Source organism: Coregonus clupeaformis, chromosome 29 (genome assembly GCF_020615455.1).
Source record: "Coregonus clupeaformis isolate EN_2021a chromosome 29, ASM2061545v1, whole genome shotgun sequence".
Taxonomy (NCBI): Eukaryota; Metazoa; Chordata; class Actinopteri; order Salmoniformes; family Salmonidae; genus Coregonus; species Coregonus clupeaformis.
The window spans coordinates 25,980,832-25,997,407 of NC_059220.1; the positions used below are offsets into that span (position 1 = coordinate 25,980,832).

General features: G+C 40.2%; 2 protein-coding genes across 4 annotated transcripts in view; both read left to right on the top strand.

Annotated features, from left to right (window-relative positions):
• Positions 1-5,014, top strand: part of LOC121544936 (KATNB1-like protein 1) — a 66,449-nt gene extending 61,435 nt beyond the window's left edge. Inside the window, exons 1-10 of one of the 3 annotated variants that reach the window (XM_041855201.1) lie at positions 1,640-1,757; positions 2,418-2,535; positions 2,678-2,715; positions 3,216-3,483; positions 3,613-3,728; positions 3,819-3,869; positions 3,957-4,052; positions 4,133-4,231; positions 4,341-4,434; positions 4,533-5,014. In XM_041855201.1, coding sequence (XP_041711135.1) covers positions 2,425-2,535; positions 2,678-2,715; positions 3,216-3,483; positions 3,613-3,728; positions 3,819-3,869; positions 3,957-4,052; positions 4,133-4,231; positions 4,341-4,434; positions 4,533-4,565 — 906 coding nt within the window. In that variant the 5' untranslated portion in view covers positions 1,640-1,757; positions 2,418-2,424 and the 3' untranslated portion in view covers positions 4,566-5,014. Of the gene's footprint in view, positions 1-1,639; positions 1,758-2,417; positions 2,536-2,677; positions 2,716-3,215; positions 3,484-3,612; positions 3,729-3,818; positions 3,870-3,956; positions 4,053-4,132; positions 4,232-4,340; positions 4,435-4,532 lie in introns of those variants that run through there. The other 2 variants (XM_041855200.1, XM_041855202.2) reach the window with 2 other exon arrangements.
• A 698-nt stretch (positions 5,015-5,712) lies between these two features.
• Positions 5,713-16,458, top strand: LOC121544937 (fibrinogen-like protein 1-like protein). Its single transcript, XM_041855203.2, has 3 exons — positions 5,713-5,874; positions 6,124-6,288; positions 14,714-16,458. The coding sequence occupies exons 2-3, from the start codon at positions 6,141-6,143 to the stop codon at positions 15,406-15,408; spliced, it is 843 nt and encodes a 280-aa protein (XP_041711137.1). The 5' UTR covers positions 5,713-5,874; positions 6,124-6,140; the 3' UTR covers positions 15,409-16,458.
• Positions 16,459-16,576: the final 118 nt, after the last annotated feature.

Here is a 16,576-nt window from a genome sequence, read left to right on the forward strand (position 1 = left end):
GATATTGTTCAATAGCTCATAAGTCTGTGCTTTTGATCTCCCTGTTGGCAGGATTTGGCCTTGGGAGTTGAACTGAGATAAGCAATGCATTTAAACAGCACCCATTCCCTATCTATAAGCATGAATCGTAAAACAACTCCCATATGCCCCTCAACTTCACATAAGAACAGACGGATGCCTGTAAGCCGGATCAAGTTACTTATCCCTATGGTACTGTGCTTATGTGTGAAATAGTGTTCAGGGTTTACATACAGATGCAAGACAAAATGCTATTGCTTACTGTTTCTGAGAAAAGCCAAGTAAAGGCACTACAACTTCATTAAGTGTGGAGTTGTTCACTCCTAATGAGTGTGCATCTCACAGCTATAAACTCTACAGGTTAAAGACTGGAAATTTCAAAAGAGATTGTCATGCTTGATCATATTCAAGATGAATGGAAACAGATTGAAGACCTACCTGGATAGGAAATGTGCACCTGCTCGGGTCCCAATGGGAGGAACACCAAGCACTAGCAGGGGTGCCAAGCTCAGCGCAACAAACACAGCACCAACAACAGACACCATCTTTGCTCTGGTGTACTCCTGCACAGTCCTGAGGGAAATGGAGAGGTGCAATTCACACAGGAGAAAGTGGACAATATACTGCTGTGTCTTCAGTCCCATGACTTTTGTTGCTCTATCATCCAATGTCACATGATGTGAATTAAAACATTTGGTTAAACTCAATGGACTCTGCTTCCTTTGAATGAAACCTAGCCTTTCAGGATCCAAATTGTTTCAATTAGGCTACAAAAAACTCTGCCAGATACAACTTGTTAGTACAGTAGTGCTAGTGTACTATACAGTAGTGCTAGTGTATTATACAGTAGTGCTAGTATATTATACAGTAGTGCTAGTGTACTATATAGTAGTGCTAGTGTATTATACAGTAGTGCTAGTGTACTATACATTAGTGATAATGTACTATACAGTAGTGCTAGTGTACTATACAGTAGTGCTAGTGTACTATACAGTAGTGCTAGTGTAATATATAGTAGTGCTAGTGTACTATATAGTAGTGCTAGTGTACTATACAGTAGTGCTAGAGCACTGCACACAGTCAGTCAGTCAGTGTGTCTCTGATAAGGAAATCAGAATCAGTCTACCAAACTGATGAAACAGCAGCCTGTGGAGTTGACCGTGGAGTCAGCAAATGCAGTGTGGCAAGGCATGATGAGTCAATAAAAGCAGCTGATGTTGGCTGTGATTGTTGATGTGTGCTCATTTAAAGGACAACTCATTCGATTTGAGTTAATCTGTTCTTGCATTGGCTTTCAACTGATGAGAATTGTATCACTTTATGACTGCCTCCATACAATTATACAAGCAGCCTTAACATGCTATAAAAAATTTGAACTATGACAGTCTATTATAAAATAGTATTTTAGAGTGAAGCAGTGAAAGATCCAATACACTACGAGAATAGGATGAACCTAAAAGTTACCAAAAATAGATCATTCATTCATTCTGTACTTGAAGCAGTTAAAATGTACATTTTGAATTGGAATGCAATAAGCATATTGAACACTAGGGGGTGCACAACAATAATCCAGTATTCCTATTGTACATTGAGTGCATTTATGAATCCCCAACACAGTTGCTGGTCATAGTTCAGAAAAGGAACAGGGGCTCCGGTTGGGTTCAGAAACCAAGGCGAAAAGGATAGCAAAACCAGCCTCATGAGATCAGAACATCTTAGAAGTCTATCAACACTGACAGGTATGTGATTGCAGCTATAGCAATCTAGCTAGTTAGTTCGAGGAAGTGTTAGTTATCAAACAAGCAACGTTAATTGTGCTCATCTGTAGCTATCTTTCCACATTATACTGCTGTCTCGAGCTCTCATGCTGCAAATGCTAAAACTGCAATGCTGGTTTTACTGGCTGATAGCTTTATGAGAGATATGTATCGTGACAATGGTAAACTGACATTACCTTCCTATAAATTGAAATGTGCAACATAACCAAAAGTGGCAATAAACATAGCTAGCCAAACTTGCTCTCACCTTTTCTGGCTACGTCATTATTCAAAATAACAACAATGTGCCCGCGAGGAATTGTGGGTAAAACACGTTTGCCCAGCTGCATGGTTTAGCTAGATCTGTAATTACACAGACTTTCCCTATGCAACATAGGCCTATAGAAAAACCTGGGAATAATTTTGCCTTAATGTATCTCTGACTTTTTTAAGTGCATGTCTATGTGGGGTGTGTATGTGGTGTGATTCAGGTTCCACTAGGCTGTCAACCCTTCAAACGGTTGTTCTTATACAGACAGCTGTACATTCTCTCTCTCTGGATATTCCCATACCATTTACAGAGCTTTGAGTGTGTGAGGAGTTTTGATGTATATTGATTACAATGTGTACTTTGCCCTCCAGGATATTCATGATGGACTCGGAGGAGCATGATAGTGACGAGGGAGAATATCAATGCCTTGAAGAGCAGGACATGATCCAGTGCAGAGTACCCTACTCTCATGCAAAGAACACCAAGGAGGCAAGTTTCGGGAAGGAGGGGTTATGATTCTTCTCAATTGCAGTCTATTATAGTACTGTAATAACATATTATGGACATTATAGAACTGTATGTTTTGGTAATACCTTACTTGAAATTGATTTTGTATGTCTTTACCTTTTAGTTGGATTTCTGTAATAAGGAAGACCTTAATAAGAAGAGGTGTGTTTTTGCCATTTCAAAAGTACGGGTTTAAAGGGGCAATCTGCTGTTGCTACATCCATTTTTGGATGTATAAATTAATGATATGTACCCATAGATTCTTGAAGAATATAACTTATTTTTGCCTCATGAGCTTAGTTGAACTATTTTACCCCATCAGAACCAAATACAAGCTTGTTTTACTCCAATGTTTGTAAACAAAGAAAATGTAAACAAACACTATGTAGCCTCAAAACATGGTTAAAACTATAATTTTGATATCATGAAAGGTCAGTCCTTGCATCCATAGCTCTATGAATTTGAGAGTGGTTACATTTCTCCAGCCCCATCCATCATCTTTTTACCAAAACAGGGGCGGGAAACGTTGTTATTGTTCAACTGCTGATTGCCACTAATGAAATCTTCAACTGGAACAACGCTCACACCTTTTTTCATTGTTTCATATAATTCATGATTGAGTGTAGTGTTTCTGAGTATTCAGCCATATCTCTGTTTCATAGATGTCCGGCAGGTCGTTCAGGGAACAACCCTGGGAGACAGAAGCGGGTTGTGTCATGTAAGAGGAAGACGCACCATCTCACTATCAGTCGGAGGAAGCAGCCTGCCACAGTGAGGACTTATGATGTGGCCAACAAGGAGAACGAAATGGCCTGTGTGCAGGACATGGAAGAGATGTTCTACATGGACCCATGGGAGTTTCCACTCACTGCCCCCCATCATAACAAGACTGATGAGGCTGGTTCAAAAGACAGTGACTACTTCACAGAGGTGTGAAATATCAGTACTGTAGCCTTGTCTAATGTCTTTGGGGTGGGTTGGCTCATTATCTCATCATCGTGATATGCTTATTGCCACAAATATTTGAATGTATTCCACCACCGCTCTGCTGTTTTTCAGTTGTCAAAGGACCACAACACAATGACAGATGTGCTCTTTGGAAGAAATCTGAGACTGAGTGTTGCTTTGACCCTTTGGCAAAGAAATGTTGGAGAACTGCTTACATATTTTTTAAGGTACAGTAGAAGTTGTCAAGATTGAAATATCTGACGCTTTATTGACACAAAGTTGTGATTCTATAATAGCAAAGCTCTTTTCTCCCTCAGAATCCAAGACACTGGTGTGTTTGTTGATTTTCTTCCAGTGATAACAAAAAGGTACATTCCTCATTTATTTTTCTGGGTAAAAAGCAATGATTACAATTTAAGTTTTATTTTCATTTATTTTCTATCTTTCCCCGATAGCCTTGATGGTGAGTCAGCGTCACCCAGCGTTTCCATTGGCTGTTGTGTTGACCTTTTCCCCCTTGTTGAAAAGGTCCTCACTAGTCAATATGAAGAGTGAGTACCACTGTTAATGACACACTTTTCATTACAAATTCTTCTAAATCTGACTAAACTGATCCCTTGTTGTCTTGCAGGCACCTGGTAGTTGGTTTAGGATGGGTACAATCAGTATTAAGACATTGGTGGCCAGAGCTCTCAGCAAGTGGAAGAACTGACACTCAATCTATTGATGGGTATGTTTACTCAACATGCTGACTGGAAGCTATGGAGATGTGTATTCTTTGTGGAGTAGGCACCCCCCATGTGTAACTAAAACTTCTCTGTTTTTATTGATCATTGCAGAAATGTTCGAGTGTTCAAACAGCAGCTAAAGGAGTTTTGGAACCAGGAGCCTAATTTGAGTTCAGTTCCAGGAAGTGCAGGTGAAATAGCAAAGGTGGGTTCTAAGTTAAGATACATGGTAATTTGAATATATCCAAGACAAGTGCAAATATTGTTAGTGATATTTCTGTCATCTTCGTTCTTGTTTTCCAGTTTATAGACTATTACCTGTTACAATTGCCCTGATCGCAATGGTGGCCCATGCCAAGCTCCAGTCCAGTCCTGATGACTTGTTGTTGTAAAGTTGGAAAACTCATTAGAAATTTGCTGCACCACGGGAAAACTCATAAGAACACAATGGACTTGTGACACGATGATCTGCACTACTTGACGTTTGATGTGGGGAAAAGCATTACCAGATTCATTTGAGGGCTGCTAAACAGTGCCCAAAGAGTGCCCCGCTGAAGAGTGCCAGAGAGCCACTCCAGACAATGATTGTGCCTTGTTCTTTTTGAAGCATTTTAATTACAATTTCAGATGACCAACACTTGTCCACAATTGCTAACATGACTTCACCTCACAACATTTCAATGGTACGAAATTAATCCAAAGGATGAAAGTGTGTGCTATTGATTGGTTACAGTAGAGAACCAATCGAAGTTGTGTTGGATGAATTAAAATGGTACCTGAAGCTGTTTTATTGTAAATTAATAAATTATTTTGAAACGAAAATGCCAGTAATGTTATGTGACACCTTTGTGTTCAGCCAGGCAGTGGTGTTTCAGAGTGGGATGGTTGGCTGTTGGTTGATGGAGTCGGAGAGAAAGGGTAGAGAGAGGGAGCACTGTGTAGTGAGAGAGAAGAGGTGAGTCCCAGTGGGAGCGTGTGTTGGCCAGTGTTGACAGCTCCAGAGTGACTGCCAGCCGGACAGCACTACAGCACAACTAGTTATTAGCAACCGCCACTGCCCCGAAGAAGTTCTCATTTCTTTTTGGTTAGGCTATACTGAAATACTCCAAGCCCTAGTTAGAGCCCATAACTATGGCCCAGAGTATAACTACGTTTTTATTTGTCAGGTCATGGTTAGGAAAGATTCCTGGCCCTATTCATAAGGTACATGTATGTGTTGTCTTAGTGTAGAGGTCCTCCAAAATAATGAAGAAATGTGTTTCAATTCACTGTATATTTAATTATCATGAAAATACGTTGTTAGACCTTATCATTATGGTGCTTTGTTTATGACTTTATATTTGTAGATAATCTATCACTGTAGTTTTTTAAAAATCCCACTTGATAAGTGAAGTCTGGCTTTAACCCTTGGTGTTTCCTATTGTGACATGAAGGAAGGTTAGGGTGAAGTCCAGTAGAGGCTGTGTGAAAGGGTCTGCACCTCCGTGGACTCTGGGTCTATGGTTGGCAGCCTGATTAGCCTTGTTTGCTCTCTCTCTCTGCCCTTCTCTCTCCGTTTAGTGCTATCAAAGTACAGTGTACTGTATGTTTGACAGCTTATAGTTACAGAGCTCAGCACACACGCAGTGGTGCAGTAAAAGTTAAGGTAAGTGTGTTCATTCTTTACAACATTTCAGTAAGTTGCATTGTTACTAAAGTTGGATTTCTAGTCATTGTATGCAGTGGACTGTTGTGCTATGAACTATGACAGGAGTAGAATTACAGATTTTTGTCCATGTACATATTACCATTTGCAATTATCTCTTGAATGGGTGTAGCAGAATTGTTAGAGAAATTATGCATTGTCACTCTGTATGTATGGTCAATTAAATCCACATGTCTGTTCACCGTGAAGGAACATCCAGTTAGAAGATGCAGAGTTTTGGGACATGGCCAGTGGCAGTAGCAGCAGCACTGGTGATCAGTCTGATGGGAGTGCACACTAAACACCTGGTTGCTGAAAACACCCATCTCCTGACCTCTGAAGAGCACAAGATGGTCCTCAACCAGGGAATGAAAGGTATGGACATTAATGTAATGTCATTACTAACATAATGTAAAGGTTGATTCTACAGTGAAACGTGTGGCTGTATCTCTAGCAGACTTGGGTTCAAATATGTGTATTTGATTATTTGTTATTTAAATACTTATTTCTGTGTATTTGAATATTTTCAAATAATGTGGCCTGAATCAACTACTTCTATTGGAAGTATTTGAAAGTACTTTCAAATAATTTCCTATAAAAAGCCTAATATTTGAAAATATTTTCAAGTACTTATTTCCGAATACATTATTTCAAATACCAAACAGACCTGGGTTCAAATGCATGGGAGTATTTATTTATATTTGAAAATACAATGTGTATTTAAAGAACTTATGAAAGAGGTTGGTGTGTTATTTCACCATCTAATCATGCCATGGGGTTGTTCAATGACAGACATGTATTTGTTTGAAATCAATCATTTGATGGTTTCATTTCAGAGAGACAAATAATCATATATCCGTGGCTTTAAGTAGTAGCGCTCGGTGTTGCACAGTCAAATGTGACAAAAAAACTACATAAAGAAATGTGCAAATGATACATTTGTGATATCAACATAAAAAAAATATATATAATAATTATCAATACAGTAATATGAGATCTGTATGTAAAGTATTTACATTTGACATTTTAGTCATTTAGCAGAAGCTCTTATCCAGATGGACTTACAGTAAGTGCATTCATCTTAAGATAGCTAGGTGAGACAACCACATATAACAGTCAAATATACAGGATACGAACATTCCATTCCAAATAAACAATGGATATACAGTGAGGGAAAAAAGTATTTGATCCCCTGCTGATTTTGTACGTTTGCCCACTGACAAAGACATGATCAGTCTGTAATTTTAATGGTAGGTTTATTTGAACAGTGAGAGACAGAATAACAACAACAAAATCCAGAAAAACACATGTCAAAAATGTTATGAATTGATTTGCATTTTAATGAGGGAAATAAGTATTTGACCCCTCTGCAAAACATGACTTAGTACTTGGTGGCAAAACCCTTGTTGGCAATCACAGAGGTCAGACGTTTCTTGTAGTTGGCCATCAGGAGGGATTTTGTCCCACTCCTCTTTGCAGATCTTCTCCAAGTCATTACGTTTGGCAACTCAAACTTTCAGCTCCCTCCACAGATTTTCTATGGGATTAAGGTCTGGAGACTTGCTAGGCCACTCCAGGACCTTAATGTGCTTCTTCTTGAGCCACTCCTTTGTTGCCTTGGCCGTGTGTTTTGGGTCATTGTCATGCTGGAATACCCATCCACGACCCATTTTCAATGCCCTGGCTAAGGGAAGGAGGTTCTCACCCAAGATTTGACGGTACATGGCCCCGTCCATCGTCCCTTTGATGCAGTGAAGTTGTCCTGTCCCCTTAGCAGAAAAACACCCCCAAAGCATAATGTTTCCACCTCCATGTTTGACGGTGGGGATGGTGTTCTTGGGGTCATAGGCAGCATTCCTCCTCCTCCAAACACGATTTTGGTCTCATCTGACCACAACACTTTCACCCAGTTCTCCTCTGAATCATTCAGATATACATTGGCAAACTTCAGACGGCCCTGTATATGTGCTTTCTTGAGCAGGGGGACCTTGCGGGCACTGCAGGATGTCAGTCCTTCACGGCGTAGTGTGTTACCAATTATTTTCTTGGTGACTATGGTCCCAGCTGCCTTGAGATCATTGACAAGATCCTCCCGTGTAGTTCTGGGCTGATTCCTCAACGTTCTCATGATCATTGCAACTCCACGAAGTGAGATCTTGCATGGAGCCCCAGGCCGAAGGAGATTGACAGTTATTTTGTGTTTCTTCTATTTGCGAATAATCGCACCAACTGTTGTCACCTTCTCACCAAGCTGCTTGGTGATGGTCTTGTAGCCCATTCCAGCCTTGTGTAGGTCTACAATCTTGTCCCTGACATCCTTGGAGAGCTCTTTGGTCTTGGCCATGGTGGAGAGTTTGGAATCTGATTGATTGATTGCTTCTGTGGACAGGTGTCTTTTATACAGGTAACAAACTGAGATTAGGAGCACTCCCTTTAAGAGTGTGCTCCTAATCTCAGCTCGTTACCTGTATAAAAGACACCTGGGAGCCAGAAATCTTTCTGATTGATAGGGGGTCAAATACTTATTTCCCTCATTAAAATGCAAATCAATTTATAACATTTTTGACATGCGTTTTTCTGGATTCTTTTGTTGTTATTCTGTCTCTTACTGTTCAAATAAACCTACCATTAAAATGATAGACTGATCATTTCTTTGTCAGTGGGCAAACGTACAAAATCAGCAGGAGATCAAATACTTTTTCCCCTCACTGTACAGTCACTATTGAAAGTTTACACACTCCTTGCACATTCTTCACATTTTGCTGCCTTAAAACTCAACCTAAAGGTGATTAAATTCAATGTTTTCCCTATCGATCTACACAACCTACTCCACATTTTCAAAGTGAAAGAAAAATTATTGAAAATGTTCCTTGGTGGAAGTACCTTTGGCAGCCATTACAGCTGTGAATCATTTTGAATACGATTCTACAAACCTTACACAACTCTTGGGGCTACATATAGCCATTGTTTTGTGAAATTGCTCAAGCTCATTACATTTGGTTGGGAATCATTGATGGACAGCAATATTAAAACCGTGTCTCTGTTTTTTAAGCAGATATAATCAGGACAGAGAATGGACCATTCAGGAACAATCAACACCTCCTGGAAAGCCATTCTGGTGTGTCGTTGGCATTAAAATAGGTGTAAATACAAAGGGATCAACAGCATTGCATTCACTCCACATTACAGGCCTGTATGTTAAAGTGAAAAGAAGGAAGCCTGTGTTAAAAAATCCACCTCAAATCAAACATTCTGTTTGAAACAAGGCCGTTAAGTAAAACTGCAAGACAACATGGCCAGACATTAACTTTTTGGCCTAAATTAAAAACGACATGTTTGGGTCACATCGAATACAACACAACACAGAGTGAAACCCTCTGTATTTTCAAGTATTGTAGTGGCAGCATCATGTTATGGGTATGCTTGTCATCGGCAGGGACTGGGGAGTTTGTCCGGGTCAAAATGGGGGTCCTCTGTAGCTCAGCTGGTAGAGCACGGCGCTTGTAACGCCAAGGTAGTGGGTTCGATCCCCGGGACCACCCATACACAAAAAAAATGTATGCACGCATGACTGTAAGTCGCTTTGGATAAAAGTGTCTGCTAAATGGCATATTATTATTATTATTATAAAATAAATATGAAAGGAGCAAAGCCCAGGTAAAAAGATAAAGGAAAACCCGCCTCAGTCTTCTGAAAACCATGGGATAGAGTTTTATTTTCAGCGAGACAATGACACAAATGTTTATGCCAAAGACATACCAGAATGGGTTTCCAAGAGGTGTTGAGCGTTCCTAAGTGCTCTAGTCTTGACTTAAAATTGCTTGAAATTCAGAGACAAGGTTTTAATATTGCTGTCCATCAATGATTCCCAAACAAATTTAATGAGCTTGAGGTATTCTGACAAAAACAATGTGCATATGTTGCCCTGAGAGTTGTGCAAAATTGGTAGAATATTATTCAAAATTATTCACAGCTGTAATGGCTTCCAAAAGTTCTTCCATCAAGTATTAACTCTGGGGTGTGATGACTTACGCAATCAAGACATCTTTGCTCTTTTATTTTTTATTAATTTAGGCAGTTTTCTCTAACTTTCTTTCACTTTGAATATGTGGAGTAGGTTTTGTAGATCTGTAGGGGAAAAGAATGCCATCCTTTAATTGTCCATCCTTTAATCCTTTTTTCGATTTACTTTAAGGCAGCAAAATGTGAAGACTGTGCAAGGGGTGTATAGACTTTCACTAGGCACTGTATAGCATTTTGCAACAAAACCCATTTTAATACACATCTAAAATCTATGAATAAAAAATCTGAGAACAGTAATATTTTACACACACATGAAGGCAACCATAAGCAATCATTTCTGATGAAAAAACACAAATATGAAAAATGTGTGTATATAGCGGTTTGGAACTAAACTCTGAATTTGAGTACATGCCAATACTTTCCAAGTGTATTTCCAAATACATTCCTACACTACTTGTGTTTAAAAAATAAATACAAAATCTAAATACTTACTTCCAAATACCTTAAATAGTATTTGAACCCAGGTCTGATCTGTAGTTGTCATGTATCGTTTCAGGGGGATTTAATTTTGGCTTTAAATTGTATTGATTGAGAAGGCTTACTTCGCTGATGATGTTGAATGAGTAGCCCTATGTGTGGGCTATGTGTGGGCTATGTGTGGGCTATGTGTGGTGCCTTTTAAGTCTCATATCTTTGCTGATAGACAAACAAGTTTGTTTTGAGTCACCGTTATTCTGGAGGTAGTTCAAATGCCAAAGTCTAGACCGGATGACTTATTGATCCTTCTACGTCATTGTTTCTATACACTTCTTACACGTTTCACATTTGTTATTGGCTAATAAGAACAATAGTGTATTGTTGTGACACACTTTTGTCATACTAAACAGCTGTTACAATAGATCATTAATGTTTGATGAACACGTTGTGTCGTGACGTGACTTTATTATTGTGATGACTATTATTTATCGAATAATTACCTACTATGTTTAATTGTTACTAGATTAAATTAATCATATAACTAACTCATTAGGAATTTGGGGCACGACGGGAAAAATTGTTTAACGAGTAACCGTTTCCCGAATTAACTCTAAAGATATCTAGATATCTCTTATCATTTAACAGTCATTTATTAATAATTTACCTCATATCAGTCTCATTCTGAAAGTCGTAGGCTCTTTAAGTCTGCACAAACCCGGGTCTTACTGATCATTCCGTACCACACACATTTATTTAATTATTTATTTACTAACGAATTAAAAATGATTACCAAGATACAAACACGTACACGGTATAGGTAGGGATTAGAAACTTAATACAATGAAAACGGGTCCCTAGCGGACTAACACAATATGACACTTGTTACAAAAGATGGAGAGTTAAAGAGAGAAAGAGAGAGAAAACACTTGGATACACATGGACCTAATACTTTGCCCCTAACTGCCGCCCGTTTGGGAAGAAAAACAATGCATGTATTTACGTGTTGGAGGTCTTCGTCATGTACTGTTGAAGTCGGAAGTTTACATACACCTTAGCCAAATACATTTAAACTCAGTTTTTCACAATTCCTGACATTTAATCCTAGTAAAAATTCCCTGTCTTAGGTCAGTTAGGATCACCACTTTATTTTAAGAATGTGAAATGTCAGAATAATAGTAGAGAGAATGATTTATTTCAGCTTTTATTTCTTTTATCACATTCCCAGTGGGTCAGAAGTTTACATACACTCAATTAGTATTTGGTAGCATTGCCTTTAAATTGTTTAACTTGGGTCAAACGTTTCGGGTAAGTTGGGTGAATTTTTGCCCATTCTTCCTGACAGAGCTGGTGTAAGTGAGTCAGGTTTGTAGGCCTCCTTGCTCGCACACGCTTTTTCAGTTCTGCCCACAAATGTACTATTGGATTGAAGTCAAGGCATTGTGATGGCCACTCCAATACCTTGACTTTGTTGTCCTTAAGCCATTTTGCCACAACTTTGGAAGTATGCTTGGGGTCTTTGTCCATTTGGAAGACCCATTTGCGACCAAGCTTTAACTTCCTGACTGATGTCTTGAGATGTTGCTTCAATATATCCACATCATTTTCCTGCCATCTTTTTTGTGAAGTGCACCAGTCCCTCCTGCAGCAAAGCACCCCCACAGCATGATGCTGCCACCCCGTGCTTCACGGTTGGGATGGTGTTCTTCGGCTTGCAAGCGTTCCCCTTTTCCCTCCAAAAATAACGATGGTCATTATGGCCAAACAGTTATATTTTTGTTTCATCAAACCAGAGGACATTTCTCCAAAAAGTACGATCTTTGTCCCCATGTGCAGTTGCAAACCGTAGTCTGGTTTTTTAATGGCGGTTTTGGAGCAGTGGCTTCTTCCTTGCTGAGCGGCCTTTCAGGTTATGTCGATATAGGACTTGTTTTACTGTGGATATAGATAATTTTGTACCTGTTTCCTCCAGCATCTTCACAAGGTCCTTTGCTGTTGTTCTGGCATTGATTTGCACTTTTCGCACCAAAGTACGTTTATCTCTAGGAGACAGAACGCGTCTCCTTCCTGAGCGGTATGACGGCTGCGTGGTCCCATGGTGATTATACTTGCGTACTATTGTTTGTACAGATGAACGTGGTACCTTCAGGCGTTTGGAAATTGCTCCCAAGGATGAACCAGACTTGTGGAGGTCTACAATTTTTTGGCTGATTTCTTTAGATTTTCCCATGATGTCAAGCAAATAGGCACTGAGTTTGAAGGTAGGCCTTGAAATACATCCACAGGTACACCTCCAATTGACTCAAATTATGTCAATTAGCCTATCAGAAGCTTCTAAAGCCATGATATCATTTTCTGGAATTTTCCAAGCTGTTTAAAGGCACAGTCAACTTAGTGTATGTAAACTTCGGACCCACTGGAATTGTGATACAGTGAATTATAAGTGAAATAATCTGTCTGTAAACAATTGTTGGAAAAATTACTTGTGTCATGCACAAAGTAGATGTCCTAACCGACTTGCCAAAACTATAGTTTGTTAACAACTGTATGTAAACTTCTGACTTCAACTGTATCCCTGTTGGACCCAGGCCTTCGTGGGAAGGGGTCGATTGGGCCTTCTCTTTCGGATGGCCTTTTAGATGTAAGGCTCAGATTGTCCACAAGAGGTCACAATGTCCTTCTTCTTAGTTGTCTGTTTACTTTCACTCGTTCTGGAAGTGGTCTTCTGAGGACGGCTAATCAGCCATGTCGATGATTCCCTGTGGGGTTATGAGAGCAGTGTAGTAGACGATGGCTTGAAGAGAGTAAGAGGATGGTCCCACTTAAATTCACCTTCTTAGATACAGTACTTAGAACAGCTACTCAGCCGTAACATTGATTGTTAGTGGAGGCATCTTTTTCGTCTTCACCTCGTGTTGATTTTCAGGGTCGGGACCAATATGGACAAAAGCTGCAGCTTGAGGTCCGTCTAGTCTGATCTGATCATTCTTATCTCAATCTTTAATGCACTCTGGTAAAGAGGGGCGTTTCTGAGCTCTCTCGGGTGTGGCTAGTTACGAGGCAAAAGTATTATCATCACTATGATTTTGTTAGAAAGCTAAAATCACATTCCTATCTTCATGAAAACATTGTCTTCCTCCTTGATATTTTCTACACAATGTAAAGGATGTAAACCTGATATCCACAGTGTAAAAGCTCTTCAAGTCACAATGTTCTCGTTATAACGCCTTTATACCATTTTTAATGACATCACAAAATATACATTAATTTTCCATACTCCATTTCTCATCATTCCCAACGTTTGGATGTTGAAATATATTGTCCCAATGTTCATTGTTGGATGTTGAAGTTTTTGGGCAGCAAAAAGTCTCTGAAACAATACATTCCTTTAACCATACTAGAATGCCAGAGATAGATTATCCTCCTCTCTAATTTATGGCAGTATTAAGGTGTCAAGACCGGCACAGCCCCCCTGTGGGTAAGAGGATCTGGTTGTTGTCGGCCATTTGCCAAGCTGATGTGAGGCCTTTGTTCCTCACCCAGGGAGAGTCATGACAGTTGAAATCCCATGTGGCAGGTTAAATGGATACTTCGGGATTTTGGCAATGAAGCCAATTATCTACCTCCCCAGAGTCTGAACTCATGGAAACCATTTTTATGTCTGAGTCTGCATCCTGTATGAAGAAAGTTAGAGGTAGTTTCGCGAACCAACGCTAATTAGCGTTAGCGCAATGGCTGGAAGTCAACTTCCTTCAAACTGCATGCAGACATAAAAATGGTATCCACGAGTTCATCTGACTCTGGGGAAGTAAGCTTCATTTCCAAAATCCTGAAGTATCCCTTTAATAGGTGTAAATAATGCTTAGAAAAAGCAATCCAGATTAGCTGCTCTGATTTACTCACCTTAACATTTACATTTACATTTTAGTAATTTAGCAGACGCTCTTATCCAGAGCGACTTACAGTTAGTGAGTGCATAAATTATTTTTTCATACTGGCCCCCCGTGGGAATCGAACCCACAACCCTGGCGTTGCAAACGCCATGCTCTACCAACTGAGCTACATCCCTGCCAGCCATTCCCTCCTCTACCCTGCACGACGCTGGGTCAATTGTGCGCCGCCCCATGGGTCTCCCGGTCGCGGCCGGGTACGACAGAGCCTGGATACGAACCAGGATCTTTAGTGGCACAGCTAGCACTGCGATGCAGTGCCTTAGACCAAGAACCTCATGTTACCCATCAACTCTTTGTGTAATCTAAGTACTGTGGGTGTTAATTCAGTTTGTTGCCATTTCACCCTGCAGAATACCCCAGGGACTGTTATGAGATGTTGATGGGTTCAGGGGGTCAGGCCAGAGATGGAGTGTACCTGATTCAGCCTGGTGACTACCTCATCCTGGCCTACTGCGCCATGCAAGAGGGTGGTTGGACCGTGGTACAGCACATCACGGTCAACAGCAGCGTGGACTTCGACCGCACCTGGGTCGAATACAAGCAGGGCTTCGGGTTCCTGACTGGTGACCACTGGCTGGGGAACGAACACCTCCACCACCTCACCCAAGGGCCTGGGCGCTACAAGCTGGGGGTCAAGCTAGTGAACAAAGATGCCATCACCAAGATGGGCGAGTATGACCCTTTTATGGTGGAGGATGAACGGTCTGGGTTCAGGCTGCGTCTGGGTCTGTTCCAGGGCTCTGCCTTAGACGCTCTCACCCTGGACACAGAGAACTACCTGCATGACAACCAGAGGTTTACCACCAAGGACCGAGACAACGACAATTACTTCCAGAACTGTGCCAAGCTGGAGTTTCGGGGTGTGGTGGGAGGGGGCTGGTGGTACGACGCCTGTGCTGGGGCCAACCTAAACAGCAGGAATGTAATCTACTGGCAGAAGGACTGCAACAAGGAGCACCTGTGTAAGTACGCCTGGATGATGGTAAAACCCTCGGACACAGTGAAGGTGGTCCACACTGGGGACTGTACGAAGGATGAACTGTAAGTGTTGTCTGGAGATTAGGTTGATCAATACCATCTGTGGTCATACTAATGCAGTGGTTCTCAAAACATTGTTTACGTGATAGAGACAATAGTTCAACACGTTTAATTCAGAAATACACAGAGACAAAAATACTGTAATATACTTGTCACACATTTCTTAAGTAATAAAAAAAAGCAATTGTTATTTTGGGGATTTCATACACCTAAGTCTTCTCCTCTACCTTCCCCCCCAAAATTGCAAGTGCAGTTTTTTTGTATGTCTAAATGATCACTGATACAAAACATTTTGTGGTCATGATATCATAGCTTATTACACATGTAATACAACATTTGCAGTATTTTTACTCACTCACCCAATATCACTGAACGAATAACCTATGTATGTGTTGGTTGTTGGCAGAAAAACCAATATGTACTGAATCAAAATAAGATTCTAACAGTAAGTTTACAGTACCATTTCTTATGATTAATTGCAAGTAGTACTCAGCGATGTAAAACTTTTTATTTTATGGTTCTGGCCAATTGAAAACGTTTAAATGTTTTTTCTATCAATGTGTAGATGAGAATGATACAGTCCAATACGGAATGACCAAAACATAGGCCTGTAACCTGAGGACAGACGTTAAACATATTGTAATGAATACATGACACAGAAGAGTGCATGAATCAAACCCTGCTCTCCCCCTGAATGTAAATGTGTAGAGAGCTGTCACTGCGCTAAGTGACTTATAGTGACCCTGGGCAGATGAAATCACTAAAGGCTAATTCTTATCTGACAAGTCATTTGTCATGTGCACATAACAACCGGCGCTGTAGCGAAAATTTGAACATAAGCAATCTAGTTACAGTGCCTCCTAAAGACATGATTGACATCGGGAAAAGAGCGTGGGCTATTAGCTGATCAATGATGTTGATGATGGATGTACTGTAAATCTGCTAGTTTGTTAGCTTGATTTTTTTTTACTGATTGTGATTTATCTTCAATGCTCTTAAATGTAGCTCTGTAGCTCAATTGGTAGAGCATGGCACTTGTAACGCCAGGGTAGTGGGTTCGATCCCCGGGACCACCCATATGTAAAAATGTATGCGCACATGACTGTAAGTCGCTTTGGATAAAAGCGTCTGCTAAATGGCATATTATTATTATTATTATATTATTAAATAATAAC

What these genes read in the sequence shown, in the direction of transcription:
- LOC121544937 (XM_041855203.2), top strand. Translation starts at nt 6,141, where the DNA reads ATGCAGAGTTTTGGGACATGGCCAGTGGCAGTAGCAGCAGCACTGGTG. An exon ending in CCTCAACCAGGGAATGAAAG is followed by an intron (nt 6,289 to 14,713) that starts GTATGGACATTA and finishes TTCACCCTGCAG; the next exon opens with AATACCCCAGGGACTGTTAT.